At 63.8% G+C, this 10,781-nt stretch overlaps 1 protein-coding gene across 1 annotated transcript in view; it reads left to right on the top strand.

The window, feature by feature from the left end:
* The window catches only part of PFKL (phosphofructokinase, liver), a 34,222-nt gene that overhangs the window by 14,957 nt on the left and 8,484 nt on the right, over window positions 1-10,781 (top strand). The window contains exons 3-10 of the mRNA XM_012002516.1: window positions 2,134-2,211; window positions 3,724-3,913; window positions 4,599-4,764; window positions 5,261-5,305; window positions 5,537-5,645; window positions 7,860-7,955; window positions 8,053-8,145; window positions 10,166-10,291. Coding sequence (XP_011857906.1) covers window positions 2,134-2,211; window positions 3,724-3,913; window positions 4,599-4,764; window positions 5,261-5,305; window positions 5,537-5,645; window positions 7,860-7,955; window positions 8,053-8,145; window positions 10,166-10,291 — 903 coding nt within the window. The remainder of the gene's footprint in view (window positions 1-2,133; window positions 2,212-3,723; window positions 3,914-4,598; window positions 4,765-5,260; window positions 5,306-5,536; window positions 5,646-7,859; window positions 7,956-8,052; window positions 8,146-10,165; window positions 10,292-10,781) is intronic.

Genomic DNA, 10,781 nt, shown 5'->3' with positions numbered 1-10,781 from the left:
CCGTGCACGGCCATAAATGGTTTTTAGGGGATTCAATGGGCTTGGACAGCGTCTGTTGGCCCTGGTGACTACCTGCCCAGGTGTGTTGGCAGACACAGGTCTTTCTTCCTGCGATGACCTCAGTGCATGGAAACTCAGGGAGGGGGACTGGCAGTCACTGTTCCTTTCCCCAGCAGTTGTGGGCTTTAGGCAGATGCGGGGGCTTCAGGGAGCAGCTGCATCCCGAGCTTGGAGGAGGCAGAGGGTCGAGAGGCAGGACGGGGAGGTCAGGGAGACCTGTGGCTCGTTCACATCAGACTGCATTTTGGGTTTCTGAGCCCAGCACTGGTTTCCTTCAGCAGGGAGACTGATCGCTTCTTCTTGGGGATGTCGTTAGGGCAGAAAGGGAGGGTGGCCTTGGAGGTGAAAACCCTTCTCAGTTCTGACACAAAGGAGGGCTCATAACCGGGCTGCTCTTATCCTCCCAGGCAGAGCCCAGAGCGCAGTGGGGAGGGCCCTGAGCCTGGGTCCAGGCCTGCAGGGGTGAGAGGAGGAGACGGGACGAGAGGGGAAGGAGGGGTGAGCTGGGCCTAGGAGGACAGATACGGAGAAGAAGTGGGTGGAGAGGGGCAAACCTCTTCTAGAAGGTTCCAAGGGTAAGAGGAGGTTGTGTCTGAGACTGATTCCAGCAGACCTGAACCACTGACCTTGTGGGGTCTCTGGGGACACCTGGGCTGGCCACACCTGCCTGCCCCTCTGCCCAGTGGAGCAGGGGCCTGGCTGGCACCTGGGCTCTGTATTGGGTCCTGAGTTTTGCAGACAGATCTGTGTTTGGTGGCCTCCTGCTCAGGTGGGGCTGTGGGTTTGGAATCATTTTCCTGTTTTCCTTGTGCCTGGCTCAGGGCTGGTACGACCACAGGGGGCCAGGCTGGCCTGGCCTGAGCCAGAGGAAGTAGCTCTGTGGTCCCTCAGATCAGCCCCTGAGATGGGGTGGAGCACCTGTCCCCCAACCCAGCTGGTGGGGAAGGGAGGCTGCCAGGCTGCGAGCCTGCCATGGCCAGAGTGGGGATGTTCGCGTGCCCTGCAGCGTGCACTGTCCCTTGACCCCCTGCCTGGTTGAGGCACTTGCCCTCATGGCCCCCAGGGCCCTGACACCCGGTTGGGGAGGAGGCAGAGGGAAGAGCAGAAGCCCCGGCCGAGGAATGGCTGCTTCACTGCTTCACCTCACGGCCCGGAGAAGGCTGCTGACGCATGGAGGAACCGGGGGCTGCACGGAGGAGGCCGCCCTTCTCCTCTCCATACCCTTAGTGAAACACAGTCATGAGGGCCCCTCCCCTCAAACAACAAGAAAGGGCTGGGCGTGCAGTAGGAAAGGGGCATGTGGCATGGAGGCTGTGCAGGTCCAGTCTGGGAAACCCCAGGTAGAACTGCACGAGGGGCAGATCCATGGCACCGGATGGAAGGCCCGGTGTGGCCAGCGTGGCGGGACGTGGAGCCTGAGCCCCTGCCCGGGGTGTTGCCGGCCCTACGGGCGATGGCCATTTGGGTCCACTGGACCCAGCAGCCCCCTCAGGCGGGGACCTGCCTGAAACACGGGCGCATCCCTGTAGGGAGGTGTGTGTGTTCTCAGCTGCTCACTGTGGTGGGCAGATGGTAGCCCGGGCTGTTCACACGGTCGCCACACAGCGGGAGCACCCCGCTGGCCACACGCCCAGGAGGACTCCAGCGGGGACAGAAGGAGCCACACACAGCAGCCTCTGCGGTGTCGTTTCTAGGACGTTCAGAACAGGCAGACCTGGGATGCACCCTCAGGAGCTGGATGGCGGGCTCCGCTGGGGCCTTCGGGGCGCTGAACTTGCCTGTGTGGATCCGGGTGGGGTGAGGGAGCTCAGACAGGCCCCTGCACCAAAGCGCTCACCAGCTCACCACAGGAGTCACATCCCGGGACACACGGGCTCACCAGCCGTGCAGAGGGTGTCGAGCCCCCTGTGGGGCACCCAGACCCCATTACCCCAGGCCCTGGGAGTGGTAGGGCCTCACAGTCAGCCCCCTGAGCCAGCTTTCTGCTGGTGGGGTGAAAGTCCTGCTCCCAGACCACATGCTGCCGGCCGCCATGGGGTCCCCTATCTCATGCCTGCCCCACTCTGATTTCAGGGTTACGAGGGCCTCGTGGAGGGAGGTGAGAACATCCAGCAGGCCAACTGGCTGAGCGTCTCCAACATCATCCAGCTGGTGAGGCCCGGGAACGCGGATGCATGTGTGCACACGGACTGCAGACACAGAGACAGACCTGCACACACACACACACAGATGCGCACACACACAGACATGCACACACACGCACACACACAGATGCGCACACACACAGACATGCACACACACACAGATGCGCGCACACACAGATGTGCACACACACAGACACACGCACACACACAGATGCGCACACACACAGACATGCACACAGACGGACACACACACAGATGCGCACACACACAGACATGCACACAGACAGACACACACATAGATGCGCACACACACAGACACACACGCACACACACAGATGCGCACACACACAGACATGCACACAGACACACACAGATGCGCACACACACACGCACACACACAGACACACACGCACACACACAGATGCGCACACACACAGACACACACGCACACACACAGATGCGCGCACACACAGACACGCGCGCACACACAGACACACATGCACACACACAGATGCGCACACACAGACACACACGCACACACACAGATGCGCACACACAGACACACACGCACACACACAGATGCGCACACACACAGACACACACGCACACACACAGATGCGCGCACACACAGACGCAGGCACAGACCTGTGCACACACAGGCGTACACAGACGTGTGCGCACACACAGATGTGCACACACAGAGACACACAGGCGGTTGCACACATACAGACACAGATGCGTGCACACACAGACACGTGCACACACAGATGCGTGCACACACACACAGACACGTGCACACACAGACACAGATGCACACAGACATGGAGACAGACACAGGGATAGACACATGCAGACACATAAATACAGAGATACACGCATAGATACACAGATGCACACACAGGGACACAGATACAGGAACATACAGACATATGTGCTCAGAGTCACACACACACACGTGCCGCACCCCACGGGGCTCCGGTTCAGGCCGACCCTGTCATCTGCTGCCATGGAGTTGTTGGGTCATAGGGTCCTGGGGTTGCCGGGGGCCAGGAGGGCCTGGAGATATGGCGGTGCTGGGTCCTGGGGGAGCCCTGGCTGAGGCTGGCTTTAAGGGGCTGCGTGAGCACACCTGGAGCTGCTGCGGCTCGTGCCCTGGAGGCCCCGGCCAGTTGCCTGAGTTGGTGCAGGCCCTGTGTGTGCACATGGGCACACACGTGTGTGGCGGCCTATGCATATGAGTGTGTATTGTGTTTTCCGGTTTCCAGAGCCTTCCACTCTATTACCTTGGGGCTTCCCGAGCCCAGGGCCGGAGGGACATCGTCCTCCTCTTTGTCTGTCCAAGGAGAGAGGCCCAGGGAGGTGGGGCCACTTCAGGTTTCCAGAGACCCTGGGGCTTCTGCCTCTCACTCTGCAGGGTCCGCCAGTCCCCTTGCTGCCCAGTCCTGGGGTCCCTCCGATGATCCCCAAGGGCTGTCTGCCGCCTGCCACATCCCTGAAGTTTCTGCCCTCTTCTGCGCAGGGCGGCACTATCATTGGCAGCGCCCGCTGCAAGGCCTTTACCACCCGGGAGGGGCGCCGGACAGCGGCCTACAACCTGGTCCAGCGCGGCATCACTAACCTGTGCGTCATCGGTGGGGACGGCAGCCTCACGGGTGCCAACATCTTCCGCAGCGAGTGGGGCAGCCTGCTGGAGGAGCTGGTGGCGGAAGGTGGGTCTGTGCCCGGCGCACTGGAGGCCCTGGGGTTTTGTTTGGCCGCTGCTGCCAGGCGTGGGAATGTGCAGGACAGAGGGAGGAGGGAGTCCTGGGTACCCCGAGGCAGATGAGGGGCTGTTTGGCCGCTGGCCAGGGCGGAGTGGCGCCCGCCAGTGCAAGCTGGGACGTCTCCCAGAGATGGAGGTCAGGGCTTAAGCCTCAGGGAGGCGACCCGGGCAGTGCCTGGGGCTGGTGGAGGCCGGCGTGGCTCACCCTACGCCCCATGGACAAGTCTCTGTGATTGATCCGAGGGAGATTCTGAACAGGCGTGGTCACAGTTTGCAGAAATAGAGTTAAAGTTGGGGTGACATTAAGACACAGAGTCCTGACCGAGATTGCCGCTTGGAAAGTGGCCACTTGGAGCCTTGTCTGTTCCGTGTCCCTCGTGTGGAGGACCCTGAGGTGAGGCCTTGGCCACTCTGCGAGGCACCCCAGAGGTCCCCCGTCTGCGCTCAGCTCCAGTGGATCTAGCCGTGCTGCTGCGGGGTTCCGGATGGGAGGAGGCTGAGCTTGGAACTCCGGGGCCCCTGCCAGGCTGCACGCCTGGGATGCGGGAGAAAGGGTGGCAGGAGAGGGGTCTCTGGCCCTGTGGTGGGGCTAGTGGAGCCTCAGCCAGGCCCTCCTGCTGCTCCTGGCCCAGGTAAGATCTCAGAGACCACAGCCCAGACCTACTCGCACCTGAACATCGCGGGCCTGGTGGGCTCTATCGATAATGACTTCTGCGGCACCGACATGACCATTGGCACGGACTCGGCCCTCCACCGCATCATGGAGGTCATCGATGCCATCACCACCACTGCCCAGAGGTGAGTGAGGCTGGTGCCAGCTGCCAGCTCAGGGCCCCTCCTCCCTGCACGGTGGTGAGGTGGCCTTGGGGTGACGGCCATCCGCAAGCGCAGTGGACTCTGGTAGCCCCAGCCTCCAGGCTAGCCGCCCTCAGCCCCCAGCTCGGGAGATGCATAGCAGATTCCACTCCCACTCTGCCAGGCTGCGGGGGGCATTTGTGCAGCCCCTTCTGAGGGGTAGCTGCTTGCCCTGGGGTGTGATGCCCCCCAAAGGAAGTCCTGGGCTGGCCAGGCCTGGGCTCAGCAAATGACCCTCAGACTTGGAGCAGATCGGTCGAAACCAGCCCAGAGGCTGGAGGGAGCCCAGGGTATCTTTCAGCTCAGAGCCTGGGCACGAGAAGGGGCTGTGCCCTGCCTGCCTCTCCATCCACCGGGTCCCTTGGGCACCCCCGCAGGGAATCGGGCTGGCAGGGCCGTGTGGCTGGCACTGATGCCTCCTCCTGTTCCATCTCCGCAGCCACCAGAGGACCTTCGTGCTGGAGGTGATGGGCCGGCACTGCGGGTGAGGAGGGTCTTCCTGGCCTGCAGGGGTGGGCTGGGTGCTGCTGGGGACCGCAGCGACAGGTGTGGCATATGTATTCCAGGGCTCAGTTAACACCATGGGTGAGAGAGAGCCGGGCGGGGGCCGGGAGAGACAGAGAAGCTGCGGCCCAGAGTCAGGCCTCTGGGGACGGCGAAGCTGCCCTCAATGACTGGGCAGGGGTCCTGAGCAGGTGGGCACTCACTCCTCCAGGTACCTGGCACTGGTATCTGCACTGGCCTCGGGGGCCGACTGGCTGTTCATCCCTGAGGCTCCGCCCGAGGACGGCTGGGAGAACTTCATGTGCGAGAGGCTGGGTGAGGTGGGTGCTGTCCAGCCTGCTGGGGGCCGCAGGTGTCCTGGGGCACTGGGTAGCGCCCCTGGGGTTTTGGGACCAACTTTGACCAACTCATGCATCACTCATGGGTTCAGCAGCAGCTGCAGTGCCCTTCGGGGTAGGACGCGCAAGGAGTAGGGGCTACAGGGCTGACCTCCGTGAGGCACCTGTGATCCCGCCCTCAGTGGGCAGGAGGCAGAGGGGGTCACTCAGGCCACCGCCGCCCCAGGCTCAGGTCCGTGGTCAGTGTGGGGAGCTCGGTGAGGTTGCTTCCTGGGGTGGGACGGCTGAGCCTGGGCCAGCGGGATGTGGTTGGTTGTGAGGATCAGTGGTCCCAGCAAGGTCCAGACAGCAGGGCCCTGGGGGTGGCAAGGCCAGGAGCTGGGCCGGGGGGGAGCAGGGCCTTCCCCTGAGGGCGGTCAGGGCCCAGGGATGGGTTCTAGGCTGGAGAGATGTGTCCGAAAGTGGCTGTAGCCACAGTGGACAGGAGGTTCTGGAGACAGGAGAGGGTAGGGAGGCTGCTGGGAGGCCAAGACCACCTCTGGGAGGGATGGGGGGTGCCTAGCTGGGAGAGGTGTGCCTGGAGTTGGGGTGCCTGGAGTGGGCGTGCCTGGAATGCTGCCCTCTGGTTCCCTTGGGGTAGAGTTGGGGCTCTGGCCTAGAACGGGCTGACACTGCCCTATGGACCCTGAGACCCCTCAACTAGGACAGGTCGGCCCCTTGGCGGGGCGGGGCTCGGCTCAGTGGTGGACCAGAGGCATGGGCCATTCAGGCTGTCCTCCGCTCATGCCTGACCGTGCAGGGCAAGCCCAGGGGCCCCATGGCTCTAGCTCTGTCCTCTGTGCTCTGAGGCTGAGGCAGGACCACTGGAGCCAGCCCTGGGGGCACAGGGTGGGTCTGGGGCTGACAGGTATCCCTGTCCACATGTGAAGGTGGCAGCATCACTCCCATCTGTGTGGACACTGGTTCCACCTCCGCGTGGCTCTACAGCGTTGCCGAGGGCAGTGGGAGAGACCGTGGGTCATGACCTGGCTTCTGGAACCTTCCCCAGTGGAGCTCAGGGGCTGGGCGGAGATAGAACCCTATAGGCGAGGCTGGCCCGAGGTGCAGGTCCTGCAAGGGGCCTGTTCTCCTAGGGCAGGGACTTCACCCCGGGGGGCCCGGCTGCAGTGGCGACCTGGGTCTTGGCTTATGTCTGTGACTCAGGTTGGGCCCTCCTGGAAGTGGCCTGGATGCGAGGTCGGCTCACCTGGTTCCTTCCTGCTCTCTCGCTGAGAGCCTGTTTTCCCCTGTAACATGCGGGTGCCCGCCTTGCCCACCACCCAGGGTGTGCTGGGGCAGGGAGGGTGGCGCAGCTTTCCTGCTGTACCTGCAGCCCATCTTCCGGGTGTCTGACCTCACCTGCACTGGCGCCACCTCCTCCAGGGAGCCCTCCACTCCCACCGCACCCGGGCCCTGTCTGAGCTGCTCCCACCCTGTTCCTGTTGGAGGCTCTGTGGCCTGTGGTAGAGCAAACAAGGGGCTTGTGGCTCAGAATGAGTCCCACAAATGTTTGTTGGGTCATTGAAGTGGAGGCTGGAAGCCCATTCAGTTCCCAGAGAGCTGGGCCGCGGCCGGTGTGTGGTGCTGAGGCAGCAGCCTGAGGCTGGCAAGAGGGGATGGTGTGTCCCATGTGCACCAGCGTGGACCCACAGTGGCTTCAGGGTGCAGGGTGTCCAGGGAGCCCTGGCTGGTGGCAGCGACGTGAGGCCCCAAGTTTTAAGGATGAGCAGATGGAGGCTCACAGGAGTCACAAGCAGCCCAGGCTACCCCGGGCAGGCCCCTCTGCCCTATGCCCCACGGAGCTGCAGCCCTGTGTGTCTTCCCGCCTGGAAGGCTTCATCAGACACAAGGTCCCAGCCCCAGCTGTGTGTGTGCTGGACCCAGCCCTGAGGGTCCGCTTCCTCCCCTGCTGCCCTTCCCAGGCTTTCGGGCAGAGTCCTCTTGTTCACTGCTGCCAGGAGGGCGGGGGTCCTAGTGGGCCCAGCGTGGTCTCTGCCCTGGCGCTCCAGGCCTCCTTTCCTCCTGCTGGATGGGGGTTGTGCCCTGGCCCACGTGGGTTGGGGATGGTGGCCTCAGGGAGGGCTCCTGGCGCCTGGGGGCTGTGCCCGGGGCAGGTTTCCCACCTGGCAGCTGAGCCCTGTCGTGTCTTTGACCCAGACTCGGAGCCGCGGGTCCCGACTGAACATCATCATTATCGCTGAGGGTGCCATCGACCGCAACGGGAAGCCCATCTCGTCCAGCTACGTGAAGGACGTGCGTGTGGGCCTGGGGGTGGCCACTGGGCAGACCCCCTGCTCCTCTAGCCCATGTGGGCTGGAGCTCAGGGCTGGTCCTTCCCACTCTCCTGCAGCTGGTGGTTCAGAGGCTGGGCTTCGACACCCGTGTGACTGTGCTGGGCCACGTGCAGCGGGGAGGGACGCCCTCTGCCTTCGACCGAGTCCTGGTAAGTGGCCATCACCCTGCCCTGTGTACGTGTGTGGGTGAGCGTGGTCTGTGCGTGTGGGCAGTGTGCACGCGAGTGTGGCACGTGCACTGTGTCCATGTGGCTGTGGGTGAGTGTCCATGTCTGTGTGGGGGGGGCATGCATGGGGGATGCGTGGTCCTCGAGGGTGTGTCTGTGTCTGGTCCTCGTGGGTGTGTGTTTCAGTGTGTGTGGGTGTGTGTTTCAGTGTGTGTGGGTGTGTGTCAGTGTGGGTGTATGGGGTGGGTGGTCCCTCAAGCTGTTGCTCCTCCTGGGGGAAACTGAGGCCTGACTGCTCCGTTCCCCTGCAGGTGTAGGGAACTCAGACCTGGGGACCATGGGAGGCGCCCTGCCAGCCTGTGCCTCCTGGCTGTTCTACCCCCCACCCCCTGCCAGCCCCACGTGGCAGCAGTCAGGGCCACAGACCCTCCTGGTGGCCAGGGACAGGCCCTGGGAGAGGGGCTGGGTGGGCAGAGGGTGGTGCCCATGTTGCCCGCGGCGTCACGGTCTGGGAGGCTGGTGCTGGGAGGGAGCATTCGGGGTCTGGCGTGGCCTCGCCATCCTTGGTCCTGATCACTGCTGGGTCTCACTTTGTCCTCTGCAAAATGGGAATCAAGTTGTGCCAAATGGAATGAGTCTGGGGCCAGGAAGGCCCCATGGAAGGCAAAATGCCTGTGTGTGAGGGTGGTCACCCTCTCAGGCAGGGCCACAGACTGTCAGGCAGGTGGGACTTGTGCTGAGGGAGACCAGATTGCTGCACCCAGCCCTGTGACTGCACCTGGCCCTGTGACTCCTGTGCTGAGCTGAGCCTTCCCAGGCAACCCACGGAGCTGGACGGGGGCCGCTGTACCGAGGGGACGCTTCCTCAGAGAGAGACCCCGCTGACCTAGCCAGGCAGCTGCTGTCCCCTCTGTGCGGCCTCAGGCTCACTCAGAAGAGCCTCTTGAGGGGCCTGGGACATCAGGGCAAGCCAGCCGCGGCTGCCGAGCCTGGGTGGCGGAAATGCTGCTGCCGTGACCGGGCCAGCCATGCGCTCCCAGCCTGCAGGCTGCAGGGTTTTCCAGCCAGTGTCTTGGATGCCCGATGCCAGCTCTGAAACAAAGGACAGTTGATCACCCGCAGTCCCAGCGGCTGTCACCCAGAGCATCAGCATTGTTGTGCTCCCTGAGCCTGTATTCCCACTGGGTGCCACGGAGCCTGTATTCCCACTGGGTGCCACGGAGCCTGTATTCCCACTGGGTGCCACGAAGGGGTCCGGGGAACTGAGCATGCGCAGTGGGAACCTGGACTTTTCCAAGGAGCCTCAGCCTGCATGGGGGGTGTCTCCGAGGCTGCTCCCTAAACAGCATCCCGGAGAGACCGCCCGGAATAAGGTGCCGCTTGTGCCTCACGTGCAAGATGAAGAAACCTGTGTGGATCCCGGAGGGCTGTCTGTGGCCCCGGGGGGCCAGCTGCTGGGCTGCTACAGGGCCGGCCACCGGTGGTCATGGCACGGCCACAGCGACTGCAGGCCTGGCTTTCTCGTCCACTGTGGCCAGTTCCCGGGGTGGGGCTGGGGCCTGCCTTTGCAGTGTGTCCCTAGCGGGCAGCTCCTGGATGTGTCCACTGCCCATCCCCGTGGCTGGCGCGGACACACACCAGGGAAGTCACGACATGAGGGCCTCCGTGGGAGGAACCATCGCAGCAGACGGGCCCTGGGGACGTGGCCTGTGTGCCCAGCCATGACACTGAGCGACAGCGGGTGGGTTGCATCACATGGCATCCTGCAGCCCACAGTGTAGCCTGGGCCTCCCGGCGGGGCAGCGAAGACACTGAAACGGGGTCCAGCATGCCGTCATGAACGCTGGTCAGACACGTTTCCATCTCTAGTGCCACCTGTTCTGGAAGCTTCCGTCAGCGTGGGGGGCTCTGGAAGCTGGGATTTGCGCATCTGCAGAGGACGGGCATGTGGCTTGGGGTAGAGGGACCAAGTGGGTGTGCCAGCCTGAACCCCTCCCCACAGAGCAGCAAGATGGGCATGGAGGCTGTGATGGCGCTGCTGGAGGCCACCCCTGACACGCCGGCCTGCGTGGTCAGCCTCTCGGGGAACCAATCAGTGCGGCTGCCCCTCATGGAGTGCGTGCAGATGGTAAGCCCTGGGTCCCCCCATCAGAACCGCCTGGTCCCTCCCTAATCCCCACTCTCAGGCCCCACTGCTCTCTGGGGATCTCAGCACCATAAGCACCGGAGGGCAGGGCCTCGTGGCTGGCCCAGGGCATCCCAGGCCTCCAGGGAGGGGAGGGGTGTGAGCACATCCCCGGGTGGGACGTGGGAGCTGGGACGGTCCCCAAGAGGTGTGTTGGAGCTGCAGGGAGCCTGGTGAGCAGGGGAAGTCATGGGTCCTCGGCCACTGAGCTTCTGTGGGCAGTGGTGGGAGTTGGGGTTAGGATGGGACGGAGGAGGAGGGGCCGGTGATCAGAGTGGAGCCCTGGGAGGAGCTTGGGCCGTTGATGGGGGACACGGGTGGCTGGAGCAGGGACCCCAGGAGGGGAGGCGCAGGGAGCAGGGACCCCGGGAGGGGAGGTGCAGGGAGCAGGGACCCCGGGAGGGGAGGCGCAGGGAGCAGGGACCCCGGGAGG

This window comes from Mandrillus leucophaeus, unplaced genomic scaffold (assembly GCF_000951045.1).
Source record: "Mandrillus leucophaeus isolate KB7577 unplaced genomic scaffold, Mleu.le_1.0 Scaffold69, whole genome shotgun sequence".
Lineage (NCBI taxonomy): Eukaryota > Metazoa > Chordata > Mammalia > Primates > Cercopithecidae > Mandrillus > Mandrillus leucophaeus.
Note: the sequence above shows the minus strand (reverse complement) of the source record. Positions and strands in the feature narration are given on the sequence as shown.